The 22,241-nt window shown below is 45.0% G+C and overlaps 1 protein-coding gene across 5 annotated transcripts; it reads left to right on the top strand.

Annotated features, from left to right (window-relative positions):
• Positions 1 to 92: 92 nt before the first annotated feature.
• On the top strand, positions 93 to 18,522 carry LOC124264989 (nucleoporin p58/p45-like). 5 transcript variants are annotated; one of them, XM_046699796.1, is made up of 14 exons: positions 93 to 170; positions 1,615 to 1,652; positions 1,816 to 2,091; positions 2,561 to 2,734; positions 3,824 to 3,877; positions 4,186 to 4,350; positions 4,924 to 4,951; positions 6,888 to 6,953; positions 9,481 to 9,655; positions 15,467 to 15,546; positions 16,073 to 16,191; positions 16,652 to 16,734; positions 17,114 to 17,315; positions 18,211 to 18,522. In XM_046699796.1, exons 1-14 carry the CDS (start codon positions 118 to 120, stop codon positions 18,378 to 18,380), a joined length of 1,683 nt encoding a protein of 560 aa, XP_046555752.1. In that variant the 5' UTR covers positions 93 to 117; the 3' UTR covers positions 18,381 to 18,522. The 5 variants fall into 5 exon arrangements, with proteins under 5 accessions (XP_046555752.1, XP_046555743.1, XP_046555727.1 ...); XM_046699787.1 differs by having other exon boundaries at positions 3,824 to 3,880; XM_046699771.1 differs by having other exon boundaries at positions 3,815 to 3,880.
• The last annotated feature ends 3,719 nt before the right edge of the window (positions 18,523 to 22,241 follow it).

Below are 22,241 nucleotides of genomic sequence, written 5' to 3'. Positions count from 1 at the left end.
CTGAACATGTTTACTGAAATTGCGGGATTATTTAATGTCAAAACAAAAATATATTGCATTCATTAATTCATTATTGCTCAGCAGTCGTGAACGTCCTTCACCTTTTAAAGCGCCAAAATGGCGACTGGATACGCGTTTGGTGCTGGTCAAACTGGTTCGGCTACAGGAGGGTAAATAAAGATAATGTTTGACTTTAAGCGAATGCAGTTGATTAACACACACTGGATAACCATATGTTTATACATGTTTCAAAAATATCATTCTATCAATGATTTTATTTCGACATCATAAATCGTTCAGTTTTCGATCACAACGAGAACGTGTTGTTAATGTTACTGTACCATAGGCTTTTTTCTTGTTCCCTTATTCTTTGAAGTTGTACACTAGCTAAAAAAACATGCCACATTTAAAATCCTGCCCTGTCTTGTACTGAGTAACATGTGAAATCAATAAAAGCCTTAACTACAAATATTGATGTGATGTTTCACTTTCAGTTTCTTGGGGAAATTAACAAATCAGAAACAATAACATACACGTGTATCATTTTACCGTGTATCGGGAAAGACTTCCGCCCGTATCCCCCCTTAAATTTCATTATAGTAAAATCATATCACCTAAATTTATATTCCTCATCTGATAAGGATGAGTTTTAACATGTTTCTTTAATTGTATCTGAACATACTGAAAGACTTCTAAAATTAAAATGCCACTCAAAGAACTTTTTCCTCATCGTTAAATATATAGGGGGGATACGGGCGGAAGTCTTACTGAAGAGGTTACATGTTTCCAAAAGCCAGTGGTATTGTTTGGAAGTAAAACTTCATATTTTATTCAAAATAACTGTTCCAAGAACTCTTTTGGTATGTAAACTTTGGTTGTATGGGAATTCTTGGGTTTCAAACTATACATATTCTTCAAATAAAATTAAATGAGCCTCACCTTGATCACGATTGCCAAGCCAGCTGACAAAGTGAAAAAACGTGTACCCTCTGTACGCACTGCTACATTAAGGACCTACAGAGTAATAAGTCAGATTCAGAACCTCTCTGCCTTCAGAGAGTCAGTGTAAGCAGGGGCAGGGTTATCTAAAAATTTCTGACAAAATTTGGAATAACAGATAATTGTATTGACTTTTTATACAATCACAAAAAGTCACGAAGAGACAAAACTGTAACCAATAATGAAATTACGTTTTCATAACTTGTGATGTCCAAAATCTCAGTTGCCCATGTGATCTTACACAGGATACTGAACCTGAAATCAATTCCCTCAGATTTGTCATTGATAGCAAGTGTTGGAAAAAATCATGTATCAAAGACTGTTGAATGAACACCTACAGGTAATCATTCGACAAAACTAAGTTTAGGAAATTGTAACAGATAATTGGCTATTAGATTACAGGAAGCAGACTGACTTTGATTATTGTATATCATGTATTTTAGACCTAATAACTAGTTTGGCATGCCCTCAGTCCTTAGATTGCATATCTCTGAATATGAGGCAAGCTTCTGTACCTGCAGTGTTCTGGTTGTTATTAAGGCCTTGTGTTTCCATAGAAAACCTCTACAAATAGATGTATGTTGCACAAGAATTATGAGATTTGCTCTTTTTCAGATTTAACTTTGGTGCCAACCCTGCAACAACAACTACTGGTAAGTAATTCATGATTTCATAGTGTTCCAGACTAATTAAAAAGGCTAAATTAACATGTCTTTAATGTTTAACAGTTTGAAATTTGGAATGATAAATCATGTAATATATACCATTTGAAAAATATATGTCAGATGCCATGTGATATTCTCTCTCTACTTGCAGCGGTAACTGGAATATCATTTGGACAACCTACAGCATCTGGCTTTGGCTTCCGAGCCACTGCTGCCCGGACCACAGCAACAGGAGTCACACTCGGAACTACCACCCAGGCCACTGGGAGTGGGTTTTCACTCGGTGGGACTGTGGGTTTCCCAGGGACACTGGGGGGTACAACTGCTACCACCTCTGCCCCATCACTAGGGGCATCCGGAGGCTTCTCCCTTACTGTTCCTGGGGCAACAGCAACAACAACGGCAACTGTTCCTGCTTTGGGAGGAGGTAGGCCTATCATTATTCTTTCTCATAGACATGTCTTACCTCCCCTTTGCCCAGTCTGACAGCTTGCTGTGTTTGTCACTATTTTGTGGGTGTATTCTTTCAGCAGAGAACATGTGTGTTACTGTTTCAACAGAGAATAGATTCTGTGACGAGCATGTATGGTTGAATTGTTTCTGCAGTGAGTGTGTTACTGTGTTCTGTCATCAGGGAGCATGTGTCATTCAATAGTTTCAGTGAAGAGCGTGTTTAGTCGAAATTGTTTCAAAGAAGAGCTTGTGTGATTGAATTATTTCAGCTGAGTGCATGCAGTTGTGTTCCGTCAACAGAGAACATGTGTTGTATTGTTTTGTCACAGGGCCCGCGTGGTTCAATAGTTCCAGTGAAGAGCATGTGTTTTGTGTTGTTTTATCAGAGCATGTGGTTGAATCGTTTCAGCGTTCAGTGAACATAAGTGCTTGCAATATTTCAGCAGGCACAAGTGCTCCAGGTGGATTCAGCTTTGGCCTTGGGGCAACAACAACAGCTGCAGCAACAACTACTGTCACAGCTCCAGCTACTGGTCTCGGCCTAGCTACTGGTATTGGGGCAGCTTCTGCTGGCGGCTTCAATTTTGGCAAACCAACCGGTGTGGCACCAACTCTAGGTATGCACACTTGTCACTTGATGTAGTCACTGTCTCTGCTATCATATCTCACAGATTTGAACAGGAGATGGTTGAAACACTGGCCTACATTCTCTTGACTAGTAATTAATGCCATGTGTCAAATTGAAGTACTGCGGCTTACACTATAGTGTGATGATTTATCTTCTTCACAGTGAAGCTAAACTGTTACTATACAGAAATTATTGTACAGAAGAGTGTTTCCAAAAAGTTATCAAATCAGCTATTTAGATGTATTTACATTTTCTCTGTTTCTCATATCATGCAAATTCAGGTTGCACAATGATTACACTGTTGTTATTGGCGTGAGGTTCCACTGATGGTGGTACAAAGTATCAAATGTATTAGATCATTTACATTTCCATGATTCTTGAACCAAGGTACTAGTATATATGATCAGTATGAAGGGGTGACAAGGAGGTGTCTGATGCAGTAAAATATTTCCAATAGAAATAGTTTAAAGCTGTGTTTCTGTTAAGTAAAGGATACATACAATGTAAACTCCTGTTTCTGGTTAAGTAAAGATTTCAAAAGGCACAGTATAAACCCCTGTTTCTCAAGTAAATGAGACTTAACCTAAGAAACAGATGTTTATGCTGTGTCTTTTGGAATCTAATCCCTATTTCTTAAGTAAAAATGTGCCATATATCTGGAATATTGCGGAGTGCAGCATAAAACTAAACTCACTCACTCACTCTTAAGTAAAAGATTCCAAAAGGCACAGTATAAACCCCTGTTTCTATTTGACTTATAAATTCCAAAAAGCACAACATTAACCCTTTTTTGTGGTTATGTTAAGATTGCAAAAGGCACAGTATAAACATACACCCCTGTTTCTGGTTGAGTAGAATATTCCAAAAGGCACAGTATAAACACCTGCTTCTGATTCCAAAAGGCACAGAATAAACCCTATTTTCTGGTTAAGTAAATGTTCCAAAAGGCACAGTATAACCCCTTTTTCCTGGTTAAGTAAAACAGTCCAAAAGGCACAGTATAAACCCCTGTTTCTGGTTAAGTTAAAAAGTCCAAAAGGCACAGTATAAACCCCTGTTTCTGGTTAAGGGAAGCCAGTTGGGGCCCTTGCTGTGGATGCTGCTCCATTTAATACAAGTCAAAAGTTTGGTGGTGGTGAGTTACACTTAAATTGAAACATCTACTGACTGGCTTCTGACTTCTGTTTCTACTCCACTGGCTTTGTAGCAAAGATCAATGTACATGATATCTGTCACTAGATTGTCCGATCCAGACTTGATTATTTACATGTTGCTGTCATGTTGTTTGAATATTACAGAGTGCACTGTTCACCGTTCAACACCAAACACACACACTTACAACTAAACTGTTCATAGATCTCTATCTACCATGGATCTGAGCACCTCTGCAGCATGGAGTATGTTGATAACTGACCGTCAAAAATGATGCTGTGTTTGTAGGGGGACTGACCACGACTACAACAGCCAGCTCTGGTCTGGGCTTGTTCGGGCCCACTGCTGCAGCTGCCACTGCAGCTCCGGCCAGCATCTTCTCTGCTGCAACTACAACAACAGCAACGGTTGGCCTTGGAGGTGTTGATCCCAAAACATCAACTGCATCTGGAGGTAAGTTGAAGGCTGCCAGTAATGTCTGTACCATTAACCAGGACAAGCATGTGTATGTTTTTGATCAAATTATTGATGGACGCCTTATTGATGGATGTCTTACTTGTAACAGTCACTGAAGGCAAGTTGAAACTGAGGTGTAATGGTTCGCCAAACTTTTGGCACATCACAGTGTTATGAGTAATCTGCCATGATATAAGCAACATATTCACATGTCATTTATTGATACAATAAAATACTGTGAACATGGTGAACATAAGAGGTTCTGAAACCCTGGTTTGTTAATTGACTGAAGCTACTGAGTTACAGTTGGGCTACCCTTCAAAAGTTTCCTTCGCATACCAAACATCCAGTATTTGTTTATTATATGGTGTATAGTATTGTCATCTCCCTGTTTTGATATTAACAAAGTGTATGTTTTTTCTGTATCAGACCAAATGTTTTAAAGGATGTTCTATTTCATATGATTCTGTGTTTTTGTCACATCGCTACTTTCTGTGCTTTTTTCTACATGTCTCTTCATCTTATCAACTTTGTTGCTGTGTGTTACAATGTTTTCATGGTGTGTTACAGGAACGAGTGGCACAGCCGGGAAAACCAGGTGAGCAAGATCAGCAGGTGGTGTGTCTAAATGACTTGTTGATGGTGGGTCATTATGTGCCAATTGTGTGTAATAGTGTGCCAGTGGTGGGTCATAGTGTGCCAGTAGTTGGTCATAGTGTGCCTGTAATGGGTCATAGTGTGCCAGTGGTGGATCATAGTGTGTCAGTGGTGGATCAGTGTGCCAGTAGTGGATCATAGTGTGCAACAGTGGTGGATCAGTGTGCCAGTAGTGGTAGTGTGCCAGTAGTGGATCATAGTGTGTCATAGTGACAATGGTGGATCATAGTGTGCCAGTGGTGATCAATGGTCATAGTGTGACAGTGGTGGATCATAGTGTGACAGTGGTGGATCATAGTGTGACAGTGGTGGATCATAGTGTGCCAGTAGTGGATCATAGTGTGCCAGTAGTGGATCATAGTGTGCCAGTGGTGTGTCATAGACAATGGTGGGTCATAGTGTGACAATGGTGGTGGATCATAGTGTGACAGTGGTGGATCATAGTGTGACAGTGGTGGGATAGTGTGCCAGTGGTGGGTCATAGTGTGCCAGTAGTGGATCATAGTGTGCCAATGGTGGTGGGTCATTGTGCCAGTAGTGACAATGGTGGGTCATAGTGTGACAGTGGTGGATCATAGTGTGCCAGTGGTGGGTCATAGTGTGCCAATGGTGGGTCATAATGGTGTGACAGTGGTGGGTCATAGTGTGCCAGTGGGTCAAAGTTGTGTGCCAGTCATAGTGTGTGACAATGGTGGGTGGGTCATAGTGTGACAGTGGTGGATCATATGGTGGGTGCCAGTAGTGGATCATAGTGTGACAGTGGTGGGTCATAGTGTGACAGTGGTGGGTCATAGTGTGACAGTGGTGGGTCATAGTGTGACAATGGTGGGTCATAGTGACAATGGTGATCATATGCCAGTGGTGGGTCATAGTGGGTGACAATGGTGGACAAATCATAGTGTGACAGTGGTGGGTCATAGTGTGACAATGGTGGGTCATAGTGTGACAATGGTGGGATCATAGTGTGCCAGTGGTGGGTCATAGTGGTCATAGTGTGCCTGGTGGTGGGTCATAGTGTGACAGTGGTGGGTCATAGTGTGCCAATGGTGGGTCATAGTGTGACAAGTGGTGGGTCATAGTGTGACAATGGTGGGTCATGGTGGTGGTCATAGTGTGACAATGGTGGGTCATAGTGTCATGGTGGGTCATAGTGTGCAAGTGGTGGGTCATAGTGTGCCAGTGGTGGTCATGGGTCATAGTGTGCCAGTGGTGGGTCATAGTGTGCCAGTGGTGGGTGGATCATAGTGTGACAGTGGTGGGTCATAGTGTGCCAGTGTGTCAATGGTGGGTCATAGTGTGCCAGTGGTGGGTCATAGTGTGCCAGTGGTCATAGAGTGTGCCAGTGGTGGGTCATAGTGTGCCAGTGGTGGGTCATAGTGTGCCAGTAGTGGGTCATAGTGTGCCAGTAGTGGGTGTAGTGTGGGTCATAGTGTGCCAATGGTGACAGTGGTGGGTCATAGTGTGACAGTGGGTAGTGTGCAATGGTGGGTAGTGGACAATGGTGGGTCATAGTGTGACAGTGGTGGGTCATAGTGTGACAGTGGTGGGTCATAGTGTGACAATGGTGGGTCATAGAGTGACAGTGGTGGGTCATAGTGTGACAATGGTGGGTCATAGTGTGCCAGTGGTTGGTCATAGTGGTGTGTATCATTGGTCAGTCGATAGTCTGCTTTTGACATGGACACATGGAGTAAAACATGGGGAGTTTTGGCGTGATCTCAGTGTATCTACACTAGGACTCGCAGTCATCTATTCCGTCCATCTCCCTACAATCAGCTAGTTACTGTTCAGTGCACCCATAGATAATAAACTGAATGAGCAGTGATCTAGGTTCATCAACAGTGCTGTGCTAATCCATGTCCATGTTTTAATTTCAGTGATGGCAAGGCAGTGAAAGAGACCCAAATGCCAGCAATGCTAGTGGAAACTGTCACTGTGTTCCAGTAAGTAAAGCAATTATTGTATGTTCTGTACAATGCAGTTCATGATGTTCTGTTTTTAAGACAGCCTGCTGTACAACAATCACTAGTGACACTGTCAAAACTGTCCTTTATAACTGAGTGATAAGAGAAGGACTTCTGGTATTTGATTGCACTGGGGTCATTCCTGTGCATCGTTTAAACCTAAGACCCCGGCTCATTTTCCTCTTTTTTGACTCATACCCATTCTCATCCCTGGATCTGTCACCAGTAAGTAATGTTTATAATAAGAGGTGACTGATCAGATGGTCAGTGTGTCATGTTATTAAAGTTCATGCTTTCAGTCACTGCATGACATCTCATGTCACTGTGATATTGCACAGTGTGGCCTGGAATATTTTCTCACTTGTTGGAAACAAAATGGTGCATGAACATGATCAGTGTCTGTTTCAGGAAGTTTGTGTAGGAATCTATGTGTTGGTCACATGTCCCAGTGCTGTGTGCTTGTGTTTCAGGAAGTGTGTGTAGGAATCTATGTGTTGTCACATGTCCCAGTGCTGTGTGCTTGTGTTTCAGGAAGTGTGTGTAGGAATCTATGTGTTGGTCACATGTCCCAGTGCTGTGTGCTTGTGTTTCAGGAAGTATGTGTAGGAATTTATGTGTTGGTCACATGTCCCAGTGCTGTGTGCTTTAGTTTCAGGAAGTGTGTGTAGGAATCTATGTGTTGGTCACATGTCCCAGTGCTGTGTGCTTGTGTTTCAGGAAGTGTGTGTAGGAATCTATGTGTTGGTCACATGTCCCAGTGCTGTGTGCTTGTGTTTCAGGAAGTGTGTGTAGGAATCTATGTGTTGGTCACATGTCCCAGTGCTGTGTGCTTGTGTTTCAGGAAGTATGTGTAGGAATCTATGTGTTGGTCACATGTCCCAGTGCTGTGTGCTTGTGTTTCAGGAAGTGTGTGTAGGAATCTATGTGTTGGTCACATGTCCCAGTGCTGTGTGCTTGTGTTTCAGGAAGTATGTGTAGGAATCTATGTGTTGGTCACATGTCCCAGTGCTGTGTGCTTGTGTTTCAGGAAGTGTGTGTAGGAATCTATGTGTTGGTCACATGTCCCAGTGCTGTGTGCTTGTGTTTCAGGAAGTGTGTGTAGGAATCTATGTGTTGGTCACATGTCCCAGTGCTGTGTGCTTGTGTTTCAGGAAGTGTGTGTAGGAATCTATGTGTTGGTCACATGTCCCAGTGCTGTGTGCTTGTGTTTCAGGAAGTATGTGTTGGTCACATGTCCCAGTGCTGTGTGCTTGTGTTTCAGGAAGTATGTGTAGGAATCTATGTGTTGGTCACATGTCCCAGTGCTGTGTGCTTGTGTTTCAGGAAGTATGCACATGTCCCAGTGCTGTGTGCTTGTGTTTCTGGAAGTGTGTTGGTCACATGTCCCAGTGCTGTGTGCTTGTGTTTCAGGAAGTGTGTGTAGGAATCTATGTGTTGGTCACATGTCCCAGTGCTGTGTGCTTGTGTTTCAGGAAGTGTGTGTAGGAATCTATGTGTTGGTCACATGTCCCAGTGCTGTGTGCTTGTGTTTCAGGAAGTATGTGTAGGAATCTATGTGTTGGTCACATGTCCCAGTGCTGTGTGCTTGTGTTTCAGGAAGTATGTGTAGGAATCTATGTGTTGGTCACATGTCCCAGTGCTGTGTGCTTGTGTTTCAGGAAGTGTGTGTAGGAATCTATGTGTTGGTCACATGTCCCAGTGCTGTGTGCTTGTGTTTCAGGAAGTGTGTGTAGGAATCTATGTGTTGGTCACATGTCCCAGTGCTGTGTGCTTGTGTTTCAGGAAGTGTGTGTAGGAATCTATGTGTTGGTCACATGTCCCAAGTGCTGTGTGCTTGTGTTTCAGGAAGTGTGTGTAGGAATCTATGTGTTGGTCACATGTCCCAGTGCTGTGTGCTTGTGTTTCAGGAAGTGTGTGTAGGAATCTATGTGTTGGTCACATGTCCCAGTGCTGTGTGCTTGTGTTTCAGGAAGTGTGTGTAGGAATCTATGTGTTGGTCACATGTCCCAGTGCTGTGTGCTTGTGTTTCAGGAAGTGTGTGTAGGAATCTATGTGTTGGTCACATGTCCCAGTGCTGTGTGCTTGTGTTTCAGGAAGTATGTGTAGGAATCTATGTGTTGGTCACATGTCCCAGTGCTGTGTGCTTGTGTTTCAGGAAGTATGTGTAGGAATCTATGTGTTGGTCACATGTCCCAGTGCTGTGTGCTTGTGTTTCAGGAAGTGTGTGTAGGAATCTATGTGTTGGTCACATGTCCCAGTGCTGTGTGCTTGTGTTTCAGGAAGTATGTGTAGGAATTTATGTGTTGGTCACATGTCCCAGTGCTGTGTGCTTGTGTTTCAGGAAGTATGCACATGTCCCAGTGCTGTGTGCTTGTGTTTCAGGAAGTATGTGTAGGAATCTATGTGTTGGTCACATGTCCCAGTGCTGTGTGCTTGTGTTTCAGGAAGTGTTTGTAGGAATCTATGTGTTGGTCACATGTCCCAGTGCTGTGTGCTTGTGTTTCAGGAAGTATGTGAAGGATGAGAAGACAGTACGGGAGGACATTGCACGTATGTCCACCAAGCCCATGCTTAAGGTGCAGGAGGATGTTGCTGCACTCAAGCAGTTGCTCTCTGTCGTCTCCAATGGGCTCCAGAGAAATGCCTGTGCTGTGGACAAACTCAAGAAAGAAATGGCACACGTAAGAGACACTCTGAATGATATGGATAGTGAAGTAGACTGGTGTTTGCTTGTTACCCAATGAACCCTGGTTCAGTTCCTGATGTGGTTTCCTGTGTCCCAACTAGTGATATTGCAGGAAATTGTTAAAGAATTATTTAAACCTTAATGTCTTTGCTTGATAAAAAAAAAATCTCACTGTTTGCTTAGATCTTTGAGAAACAGGATTTGAAAATACAGTGTTGGGTGTTTTTAAAATCAAATAGCTACTGATGTGGTGAACTGAATTGTTTTTTTTCTCAGTATCAAAACTCCCAGAATTCACAGATTTTTAAACTTATCCTATCTCACGACTTGCACCTCTCTCTCTTGCTTCAACTTTTAGTGGAACGACTGTAAACTTTTTTCCATAGGCCTCCTTGTCCATTCGCCCATATACTCCATGCTGCTCTCCTTAATTAGCTTCCTAGTTCCTAATATAGCTTGCAGCATGCTCCACTAATTGCCCACGTGACTACCTTGAATGATCATTCTCTTTCTTGTCGCACGACTGTGTGGACGAGCTGTATATTAGGGACATTATTTCACCCTATCATCATGGGGAAAACTGATAATCAGTCAAGGAAAAGGAAAGTTTGTGCTCAATGCAAGACGAACTATTCGTCCCTCGACCCTCACTCGTCTTGCAGTGACTGTATTGGACAATGTAACTGGAACAAACGATGTGGCAAGTGTAATTCACTAAAAATGAGGATTTAAAGGCCTACCTTCGTGGTTTGCTCCCCGAGCATCGATATAGGGACAGGAAATCAACAGAATCTGATCGCACTCCCGCCAAGCGTATCAAGTTACAGCCTAGCCGATCCAGATCACAAAACGGGTCCAGATCACAACTTCAAAAACAGATCACTGGAGAGATCCAGATCACAACATCAAAGTAGATAATCGGACCGATCCAGATCACCTAATCGATCCAGATCACGGAGGGGATTTACGAAATCTTTTTCGTGGCACATCCACTCAAGGCTGTGTCAGAGGAAACAGATCTGGCCGTGGTTGCCCCCCCCTTGGCCCCAGTCGTTCCGATTTACAACACTCCGGTAGGCGGGAGATTGCAGATCTTCGCCCCGAATTGGACTATCCTCAAAGATCCGTACGTCACCAACCTGCTACTTCACGGCTATCAGCTACCCGTTATTGGCAGTCCACCTCTGACGTCGCATCCGGCTCATCGCTCATATCCTGTGGACCAGCTTCAGACTCTGCGATCCACAATAGGTACGCTATTAGACAAACTCGCGATAGAGCTCCTAGGTCCATCGCGCGTCACTCCAGGATTCTACTCCCCCATCTTCTTGGTTCAAAAGAAAAATTCCAACAAACTCCGGCTCATCTTCAATATGAAGTTGTTCAATGCCCGATTCCTGCTTCCACCGCCTCACTTCAGGATGGTGTCGATCAACCTTTTACACACCATCCTGAAGAAGGGAGACTTCCTCATCAGCCTAGATCTTCAGGATGCTTATCTTCACGTTCCAATACATCCAGATCACCGGAAGTACCTTTGCTTCGTGTTCAACGGGAATCACTACCAATGGAAAGTCCTACCATTTGGAATTTCCGGGGGCCCCGTGGCTTTTTACCCGAATTACCAAGCCCATAACGAGCTTCCTCCACTTTCAAGGGATCACCTTCAAAAGCTACATAGACGATTGCATCCAGGCTCAACAGGATCCAATCGTATTGCTTCGCCAGCTACAGTTCACCACCACGCTGCTCAGACAGTTAGGGTGGCTGTTGAACATTGCGAAATCGCAACTAATACCGACTCAGAAACTCCAATTCATCGGAGCACTGTTCGACACTCGTCAGGGGATGATGTTCGTACCTCACGACAGGTGGATAAAGATTCAGCAATGCATTCCTCCAGGACTGTCTCAGGCAGAACCTTACGGCAGTGGCAGGAGCTACTGGGCCTTCTGACGTCAGCTCAAGCCTTAACGTACAGAGGCTCAGCTCCAACTTCGGCCGATACAGCAATTTCTACGCCCGTACCTTCAGGCCGACAACCCCAAGGAACTAATTTGCCTTCCAGAACCGCTTTGTCCAGTCCTTCAATAGTGGCTCGACGAACGAAATGTTTGCGCCAGAGTTTCTATGATGCCCTTTGGACAGACTCATCACCTATTTGTCGATGCATCCCTCATGTGTTGGGGAGCTCACTTCCCGACCACCAAGTGTCCGGGCTGTGGTCATCAGACGAACGGGTACTTCATATAAACGAGCTGGAATTCAAGGCGATAATTCAAGCCATCTCACATTGGGCTTCAATCAACCAGTCTGTTGATCCAATCAGACAATTTGACAGTGGTTTGGTACATAACTCATCTAGGCTCGACAGGCTCGGCGAATCGGCTACAATGGGCGATCAGGTTCTTCCATCTCATCGACTCACTCAACATCGTAGCCAGAGCCAGACACATTCTCGAGTAAAAAATGTGATCGGCGATGCCTTGTCCCGATCCAACTGACCATCCCCGACAGAGTGGAAGTTACTGCTCCAGATCTTTCAGTCGATTATCTACCCGTTATCACGGCCTCAAATAGATCTGTTTGCCACACGTTCGTATCACCAATCACAGACTCCTTGGTGTGGGATCTTGACGCGTTGGCAATATCATGGGAGGGTCTCAATGCCTACGCGTTTCCCCCTCCAGCTCTGCTACCAAAAGTAATACAGAAACTATTGGCCGCTAGCAGCATACCACTGCTTTTGGTCGCACCCTTCTGGCCAGCGAGAAGTTGGTTTGTCAACCTAAGAAGCCTGGCAGAGCCAAACCCAGTACCGCTTCCCAACCAGGACGACCTACTTCTTCACTCTCACTCGGAACTGCGCCACGGGTCACCTCAGACCCTCAATCTACACATTTGGCGCATCTTCAGAGGTCTTTCATAGCTAAGGGCTACTCTCGCCGAGTAGCCACAGCTATCACTTTAGCACATCGTACTTCAACAAGTGGAAGAAGTTTGAAGACTATTGCAAGGTTAGAGGAATTGCATCTCCCACTTTCACCTCGGCTCAGGTCGTTGCTGAGTTTCTCCAGCATCTCCGCACTACTAAGAAACTCAATGGTACTATGTTAGCTACCTACTTAGCTGCCATCAACTCAGTTTTGGCTACCACCACAGACTCGAAGATTTGCACTGTTCCTGAGTTGCACAGTCTACTACGCTCCTATAGACTCTCTGACCAGTCCAGGAAGTTCAGACCTCTGGCCTGGGATCTGTTCGTCGTCCTTCGTCATATGATTTCTACAGACTATGAACCTTTAGAAGACAAGGACTTCGAACAAGTGACATTCAAGACATTCTTCCTGGTAGCTTTGGCTACCGCTGCTCATATATCTGAACTGCATGCTCTTGATCGGGTGCAGTTCGAGCGGAAGAAGCATGACAAGGCTTTCCTGGGTCTCCGCTGGGACTTCATTGCGAAACACCAACTGCCAAGGCAACCGGACCGGATGTTAACATTCCCCCGTTGTCCACCATTCTTGGGCCTGATGATAATGATTTGATTTGACACTCTGCCCTGTTAGGGCTCTACACGATTACCTTGCTGCCTCCAAGGATCGTCGACAGCTACGGAAGCGCCTCTTCATACCCTTGTCGACCGCTTCAAAACTGAGGTTTCCCGGACCACATTGGCCTTCTGGATGCGTGCCATGATCCTGTGAGCCTACACCTTTGCAGGGTTGCCTCTTCCAGCCACTTCCAATCCTCATGAGACTCGTGCACTAGCCTCGATGATGGCCCTCCATAGCAACTGCTCCTTGACCGCTATCATGGAAGGTTGCTTCTGGCGTTCTGATACAGTCTTCTCTTCACATTACCTGCGAGACCTGTCTGTCATGGATGTCCAGGGGCTACACCAGTTCGGACCTCTTGTACTGGCTCAGCAGCTTACATCGGCCCAACAACGCAGATGAGGGACGGTTCTGCATTCGCGTTACTACTTCCTAGTCTATACTGAATAAAAGTTGAACTGGATCTCAACCTTTTGTTCTCATTATATGGGTTTAAGAACTTCTTCACTTGGCCTCCATACCAAGGCATTGGAATACCGCCACCTAGCGTAGCCCTATGGATCTGAGGCACGATTAGTATGACGATGCAGAGGTGTTCGACATTCACGCTTACTGACCTCTACTCCATGGAGCAATTACGTCAGTGAAGTGTGACACTCCCGAATTCCAGTGGATTTCGTTGCGTTCTGCCTTCAAAGTTGCCAGGCACATCCTTTGACTAACCTTGGGCAAAGCAGTGAGGGTCAATTTGATGCTGCCTGGAACTGAACGTTAAACCTTGGAGATGCTGAGTTGTGTTTCTCTTTCACCCGCCTCAGTCGGTGTCTGGGGGGCCTTCTTGAAGCAGGGGCTGGACTGATTCTAGTTGCAAGCCTTTAATTACGGGGGTACCTTGTAAATAGTGGCGAGGCAAGGCTTACTTACTGAGTTGCATCCCTTGTCTTGTACAAGGTTGCGGCCGAACACCACATCGCTCGGGAGCACCCATCTCCCTGAGAGTCGTTGTGCTTAGTAAGCCAAGGGGTTCCGGAGAACCCACTACAAGCATAGGAGTTGCGTGCATTTGTAACAGGCCTCCTACAGTTGTCATCAGTCCACACAGCTCCAAGACCAGCTGTTTGCACTGTCCAGACAGAAGGGTAATCTGCGGCCAGCCGTCCAACCGTTGGATAAGTGCAAGTCGTGTGCAAGTCGCAACTTTGGAAATTTTAATATAAATTGTATATTTACATACTTATCCTATCTCACACGATGGATGCCCGCCTGGCCTCCCCACTACTCAGATTACAACGTTGGCTCCAAGATGAGAAGGTAGTCACGTGGGCAATTAGTGGAGCATGTTGCAAGCTTTATTAGGAACTAGGAAGCTAATTAAGGAGAGCAGCATGGAGTGCACGGGCGAATGGAGGCCTATAGAAAAATGTTTACAGTCATTCCACTAAAAGCCGAAGCAGGAGAGAGAGGTGCAAGTCGTGAGATAAGTATATAAATATACAATTTATATTAAAATTTCCAAATTTATATTAAAATTTCCAATTCTCCTGGTGAACCTGTTTCCGATCTGACTGGAGTAATGTATCTTGTTCGAAGACAGCCGACAGTATTTTATCAGGCAAAAATGTAAACATTGTGCATTACATCTGACTGAATTGAATCTAGTCTGCCACACGAAATGAAAAATATATTTGGTAACTGTACTGATTCACATCGGCTGTGATTCTCTGAAGGTGTCTCACTCTCACTCTCACTCTCACACTCTCTCTCTCACTCTCACTCTCACTCTCTGTCTCACTCTCGCTCTCATTCTCACTCTCACTCTCATTCTCTCCCTCCCTCCCTCCCTCCTATGTCCTGATAGTTTATTAAATGAAATGTGCAACACCCACACCCACACCCACACCCCTTTCTCAAGAAGATGTGCTCACACACACACACACACACCTCTGAGTGTGCGGTGCGGTGGGGTTGCCTAGTGGTTAACATGTTCGTTCGCCGCCAAGACTCGCGGTTCGATTCCCCACATGGGTACAATGTGTGAAGCCCCTTTCTGGTGTCCCTCGCCGTGATATTGCTGGAACATTGCTAAAAGCGGCGTAAAACCAAACTCACTCACTCTGAGTGTGCAACTAGCTCAGTTAGCACCAAGTTTCATGGTTTACAGTTGCTTCAACTAATAGTTCACAGAAAAACTTGACAGCAGCTAACAGCTAACTGTATTACATCTTGAATCAATCCTCCTTGTTACCCAGGAGCTGAAGAATGCTGAGATGGCCCAGAGGACCAAGGACATCCCTCCAGGACTCCAGTATGAGAACACAGCACCAACCATGTAAGTGTGTTTGTACAAGAGCACCTGCCATGTAAATGTGTTGTACACGAGCACCTGCCATGTAAGTGTGTTGTACAAGAGCACCTGCCATGTAAGTGTGTTGTACACGAGCACCTGCCATGTAAGTGTGTTGTACACGAGCACCTGCCATGTGTGTTGTACACGAGCATCTGCCATGTAAGTGTGTTGTACAGGAGCATCTGCCATGTCAGTGTGTTGTACACGAGCACCTGCCATGTTAGTGTGTTGTACAGGAGCACCTGCCATGTCAGTGTGTTGTACAGGAGCACCTGCCATGTAAGTGTGTTGTACAGGAGCACCTGACATGTAAGTGTGTTGTACAGGAGCACCTACCATGTCAGTGTGTTGTACAGGAGCATCTGCCATGTCAGTACAGGAAAACACAACAGATTCCCCCTGTGATTGATTGTGATTACATTATTATATGATGCCAAAGCCTTATGTAGTGTGTTACTGGATCACAACAAACTACAGTTGAAGACTCATCATCTTTCCTGTGTTGCAGCTACTTCCAGCAGCTGGTGGAAGAGTTTGAAGGAAGAATGATCACGTACCGACAGCAGATTGAGACTCTGGAGAACCATCTGGCGGCCCTACACCAGCCCACCAGACACTCTCCAGCTGGTACGTTCACCCTCCACGCTCTCTATACTCAACCTGTTTAGTTGATATACTTCTGTCATTTATGTACATCTATTGTTGGTATGTTTGTTGCTGTCTGTCACGTCAAGACTGAACTAGTACGGCTTTTCTCCCAGGGTATCCAGGATATATTATATCGCTGGCTCTCAGGGCTTATCATGATGCCTTTATACAATATTGAGTGGTTATGCTTAGTCCATTGTTGTAATGTGCCCTGATGTAGATTGTTTGTGGTCCTGAGTTCTGTTTTTTTTTAACTGCATATTATCAATGCGTTTTTGCCAACAGTAATTTTCATAGTTTCAATTCATCAGTAATATTTTATACTCCACCTGGAATTAAATTATAAAATAGCCCCCAATATTGTCATTGGGTTTAACTGTCTATCTTGTAACTCAGGTCCATAGCATTGTGAAGATGACATGTATTTGTTTTACTGCAGAATTGATAGCTCTGATGAAGAAGCTGCACGAAACCTTCATTGCCCTCGCTGCTCAACTTCATCAGGTCAATGAGGCTGTTAAGGTTAGATTTCATCCTTGGCATTCTATGTTTGTTTCCGATGACTCGCAGGACCGTGTGATCGGTATCATTGGTCATTGTTCACATATCAGTCACTTGATCAAACACGCAGTCATTTACAGGAACGTTGCTGAGGTTGATGTTATGCAACAACCAAACAAAGCAACGTTACTCACAGACCAGAGAAACTTTGCAAATATACATAGGCTTGGTTTTTAAGAACACTAATCTTTTGGTGACCTGTTACAAGGTCAAGGTCAAGGTTACAGACCATTAGACACTTCAAATACTCTGTCATGTCTGCTTTGCATACAATACAAACACTTTTCTCATGTATTTGGTCTTGGCATCTCAGTTCATCTTCTGATACTTGTTTCTTCAGACACAAAAGGAGCACTACTTGAACTATAGAAAGATCTTCCATGGAGACACCAAGAATATTTTTGAGAAACAACAGAAAGCTCCTGTGACCGTTCCACCTGCCCGTACACTGGACCCGGCTGGTCCCACGCCGTTCACAGGGATGACCAACGCTGCTGCTGCCGCCATGGCCTCTGTCCTTAATAGATCACAGCAACCAGCAGGTCAGACAGTTTCTGTACTCTATTTGTTTGCATTTTGACATTAATGATTTATAGCTTCCAGCTCCCCCAAATCTTCTGTATTTGTTATGAATTTGCAGCAAAAAAACCCAAGTATGATTACTTCCATAGTTCATTTTAACAGTATTGCAGTCTACGAAAGAACAATCAGAGGTTATCAATTTTCATAGACACTAGTAAGAGTGTATCATTAAGCTGTGCACTGTCTGCTATGAACATGTCCTGTTTTTAAGTTGGTATGAAGTTTTTCATGATGTTTATCGTTCAGTAGAGACACTACACTCGTAACAAGTGGCTAATAGTAATTTGGAGATTTTTTAGGTATGATGTATCAGTAAGTATTTTGCAATTCCTGGTTAGAAATTGTCTCCAACAACCTGCGTCAGTCACAACAGGTGACCATTCTATAAAGGGATCGTAGCATTACAACAGTTGTAAGTCTTAAGTTAGGTCATTGGAGTAACAATCACCTTAGCACTACAACAGGTTCACTAAATGGACTCCTTGGTGGTCAGACTCGGTGATAAGGATAATGGTGTGTCAGCCTATGGTCCTTTGTTCACAATATCAATCATCAGATTGTCTGGTTCAGACAGGTGGGTTATGTAGCTGGGCTACTGCTGAGTGCAGCTTTAAACCACAAGCTCACATAGACCATCTGGAATATTCAGTGATAAGATTGATTCACGCACATAAAAGATAAGCTTAGCGTGGACCTGAAAAGGTAGCTGAATTCTTTAGGTTGCTAGACTGGAAACAGTTTTTATCTAGTTTATATGTACTATACTACTCTGTTGCAGAATGCTATGTATGGTCATCTTCACCATGTACTCAATCTGCAACTTCGGCCAATAGTATGTTATCCTTTTCTCAACAGGTGCCCCTCCTGTAGTAGGACTGAGTACTGGTACACTAGGTGGGGCTGCTAGTGGACTAGGAACATCAACACTGGGGACTTCAGGCGGACTGTTTGGGGGCACAGGTCTTAATTCTACAACAGGTATGAAGGCCAATGTATGCTCCAATATACTTGCTTCTCTGCTGTAACAAAGGCTATGCTTTCTCTAACTGGTGGTGGGTAAAACGCAGGGATGAAACTGTTCATATACATATATTCTTTTCCTACCGCAGGATGGTGGATTTGAAAAGTACCAGAGTGATATCTGGAGATCTTCAAAACTGGTTATTGGACTTCTGGTGGGTAGTGATGTATGTCATCACTGGTGGGTGGGTGGTCGTGTATGTGAAAGCTGTAGGGTGGGTGGTCACATGTCATCATCATTTGTGGGTGGTTGTGTATGTCAACACTGGTGGGTGGGTGGTCACAATGTTGCAACGCTGGTGCGGAGGTGGTCGTGTATGGCAGCACTGGTGGGTGGGTGGTCCTGTATGTCAATACTGGTGTGGGTGGTCATGTATGTCATTACTGGTGGGTGGGTAGTCCTGTATGTCAATACTGGTGTGGGTGGTCCTGTATGTCATTACTGGTGGGTGGGTGGTCCTGTATGTCAGTACTGCTGTGGGTGGTCCTGTATGTCATTACTGGTGGGTGGGTGGTCCTGTATGTCATTACTGGTGGGTGGGTGGTCCTGTATGTCATTAATTGGGGGTGGGGGTCCTGTATGTCAATACTGGTGTGGGTGGTCCTGTATGTCATTACTGGTGGGTGGGTGGTCCTGTATGTCATTACTGGTGGGTGGGTGGTCCTGTATGTCAATACTGGTGGGTGGGTAGGTGGTCCTGTATATCATTACTGGTGGGTGGGTGGTCCTGTATGTCAATACTGGTGTGGGTGGTCCTGTATGTCATTACTGGTGGGTGGGTGGTCCTGTATGTCAACACTGGTAGGTGGGTGGTCCTGTATGTCAATACTGGTGTGGGTGGTCCTGTATGTCATTACTGGTGGGTGGGTGGTCCTGTATGTCAATATTGGTGTGGGTGGTCCTGTATGTCATTACTGGTGGGTGGGTAGTCCTGTATGTCAATACTGGTGGGTGGTCCTGTATGTCAATACTGGGTGGGTGGTCCCGCATGTCAATACTGGTGTGGGTGCTCCTGTATGTCATTACTGGTGGACGGTCCTGTATGTCATTACTGGTGGGTGGGTGGTCCTGTATGTCAGTACTGCTGTGGGTGGTCCTGTATGTCATTACTGGTGGGTGGGTGGTCCTGTATGTCATTACTGGTGGGTGGGTGGTCCTGTATGTCATTAATTGGGGTGGGGGTCCTGTATGTCAATACTGGTGTGGGTGGTCCTGTATGTCATTACTGGTGGGTGGGTGGTCCTGTATGTCAATACTGGTGGGTGGGTAGGTGGTCCTGTATATCATTACTGGTGGGTGGGTGGTCCTGTATGTCAATACTGGTGTGGGTGGTCCTGTATGTCATTACTAGTGGGTGGGTGGTCCTGTATGTCAACACTGGTAGGTGGGTGGTCCTGTATGTCAATACTGGTGTGGGTGGTCCTGTATGTCATTACTGGTGGGTGGGTGGTCCTGTATGTCAATATTGGTGTGGGTGGTCCTGTATGTCATTACTGGTGGGTGGGTAGTCCTGTATGTCAATACTGGTGGGTGGTCCTGTATGTCAATACTGGTGTGGGTGGTCCCGTATGTCAATACTGGTGTGGGTGCTCCTGTATGTCATTACTGGTGGACGGTCCTGTATGTCATTACTGGTGGGTGGTCCTGTATGTCATTACTGGTGGGTGGTCCTGTATGTCAATACTGGTGTGGGTGGTCCTGTATGTCATTACTGGTGGGTGGGTGGTCCTGTATGTCATTACTGGTGGGTGGGTGGTCCTGTATGTCAATACTGGTGGGTGGGTAGGTGGTCCTGTATATCATTACTGGTGGGTGGGTGGTCCTGTATGTCAATACTGGTGTGGGTGGTCCTGTATGTCATTACTAGTGGGTGGGTGGTCCTGTATGTCAACACTGGTAGGTGGGTGGTCCTGTATGTCAATACTGGTGTGGGTGGTCCTGTATATCATTACTGGTGGGTGGGTGGTCCTGTATGTCAATACTGGTGTGGGTGGTCCTGTATGTCATTACTGGTGGGTGGGTAGTCCTGTATGTCAATACTGGTGGGTGGTCCTGTATGTCAATACTGGTGTGGGTGGTCCTGTATGTCAATACTGGTGTGGGTGCTCCTGTATGTCATTACTGGTGGACGGTCCTGTATGTCATTACTGGTGGGTGGTCCTGTATGTCATTACTGGTGGGTGGTCCTGTATGTCAATACTGGTGGGTGGGTGATCCTGTATGTCAACACTGGTGGGTGGGTGGTCCTGTATGTCAACACTGGTGGGTGGGTGGTCCTGTGTGTCAATACTGGTGGGTGGTCCTGTATGTCATTGCTGGTGGGTGGTCCTGTATGTCAACACTGGTGGGTGGGTGGTCCTGTATGTCAATACTGGTGGGTGGGTTGTCCTGTATGTCAACACTGGTGAGTGGTCCTGTATGTCATTACTGGTGGGTGGTCCTGTATGTCAACACTGGTGGGTGGTCCTGTATGTCAACACTGGTGGTTGGGTGGTCCTGTATGTCAACACTGGTGGTTGGGTGGTCCTGTATGTCAACACTGGTGGGTGGGTGGTCCTGTATGTCAACACTGGTGTGTGGTCGTGTATGTCAACATTGGTGGGTGGGTGGTCCTGTATGTCAACACTGGTGGTTGGGTGGTCCTGTACGTCAACACTGGTGGGTGGTCCTGTATGTCAACACTGGTGGTTGGGTGGTCCTGTATGTCAACACTGGTGGGTGGTCCTGTATGTCATAACTGGTGGGTGGTCCTGTATGTCAACACTGGTCCTGCATGTCAACACTGGTGGGTGGGTGGTCCTGTATGTGTCAACACTGGTGGGTGGTCCTGTATGTCAACACTGGTGGGTGGTGGTCCTGTATGTCAACACTGGTGGGTGGTGGTCCTGTATGTCATTACTGGTGGATGGTCCTGTATGTCAACACTGGTGGGTGGTCCTGTATGTCAACACTGGTGGGTGGGTGATCCTGTATGTCAACACTGGTGGGTGGGTGGTCCTGTATGTCAACACTGGTGGGTGGGTGGTCCTGTATGTCAACACTGGTGGGTGGTCCTGTATGTCAACACTGGTGGGTGGTCCTGTATGTCAACACTGGTGGGTGGGTGGTCCTGTATGTCAACACTGATGGGTGTGTAGTCGTGTATGTCAACACTGGTGAGTAGTGAAGGCACATTGTGCAATAAAGCTTCACATTTGTTGAAAATGTGGTTTGGTGTACATTAAAGCTTCATGCCAGCTGTTTTTGGTGTGTTTTGGAGGGGGAAGGAGGTAGTCGTTGATGATATTTAAAATCTGAATTGTACACTTTAATCCCTGAATATATCATATATATTTTTCCTTCCATTTTGTAAGCTTTATATTAGATTTAACTTGAACATATTCTTGTAGTGACCATTGTCTCTCAGACATATGTCCATGGTTGTACGGATGTTATTCAAACCATCTTGAAGTACTGCAACATTTATAGAAATATAATTTAAATCAGATTTGTGCATGATAAATTTTGTGTATGTCATGCATATGTTAATTAAGTAAATTTTCTCAATAAAAGACTGTTAATTGCATGTATAGAGTATATTGTGGCATTTATGTAAGGAGCCCCTGAATCCAAGTTCACCGATAAATATTCGAAAAACTGAATTTGATTATATACTGAACCACAAAAGAAACGTCTCCGTTCAAAATCAAAGGTGGTGTTTTATTACGATTGTACCGTTTTGTTAACAAGTTTTTTCAATCCAAATTGACAGTTATTGCCAACATCAGTGTGTTTCTGATGAAAAAAGCACATCAACCAAACGCATCGAAAAAGGCAGACGTGGTGAAAGGTTCCGTATGACAATCGTGAAAATAAAAATGCACGT

Source organism: Haliotis rubra, unplaced genomic scaffold (assembly GCF_003918875.1).
Source record: "Haliotis rubra isolate DU_JTF1 unplaced genomic scaffold, ASM391887v1 Scf121, whole genome shotgun sequence".
Lineage (NCBI taxonomy): Eukaryota > Metazoa > Mollusca > Gastropoda > Lepetellida > Haliotidae > Haliotis > Haliotis rubra.
This window is presented reverse-complemented; position numbering and strand designations above follow the sequence as displayed.

Bases quoted from the DNA above. Each gene is read 5' to 3' on its own strand.
- LOC124264989 (XM_046699771.1), top strand. From the start codon at position 118: ATGGCGACTGGATACGCGTTTGGTGCTGGTCAAACTGGTTCGGCTACA. The intron at 3,881-4,185 runs GTGAGTTACACT...CTGTGTTTGTAG, and splicing joins AAGTCAAAAGTTTGGTGGTG to GGGGACTGACCACGACTACA. The intron at 16,735-17,113 runs GTTAGATTTCAT...TTGTTTCTTCAG, and splicing joins AGGTCAATGAGGCTGTTAAG to ACACAAAAGGAGCACTACTT.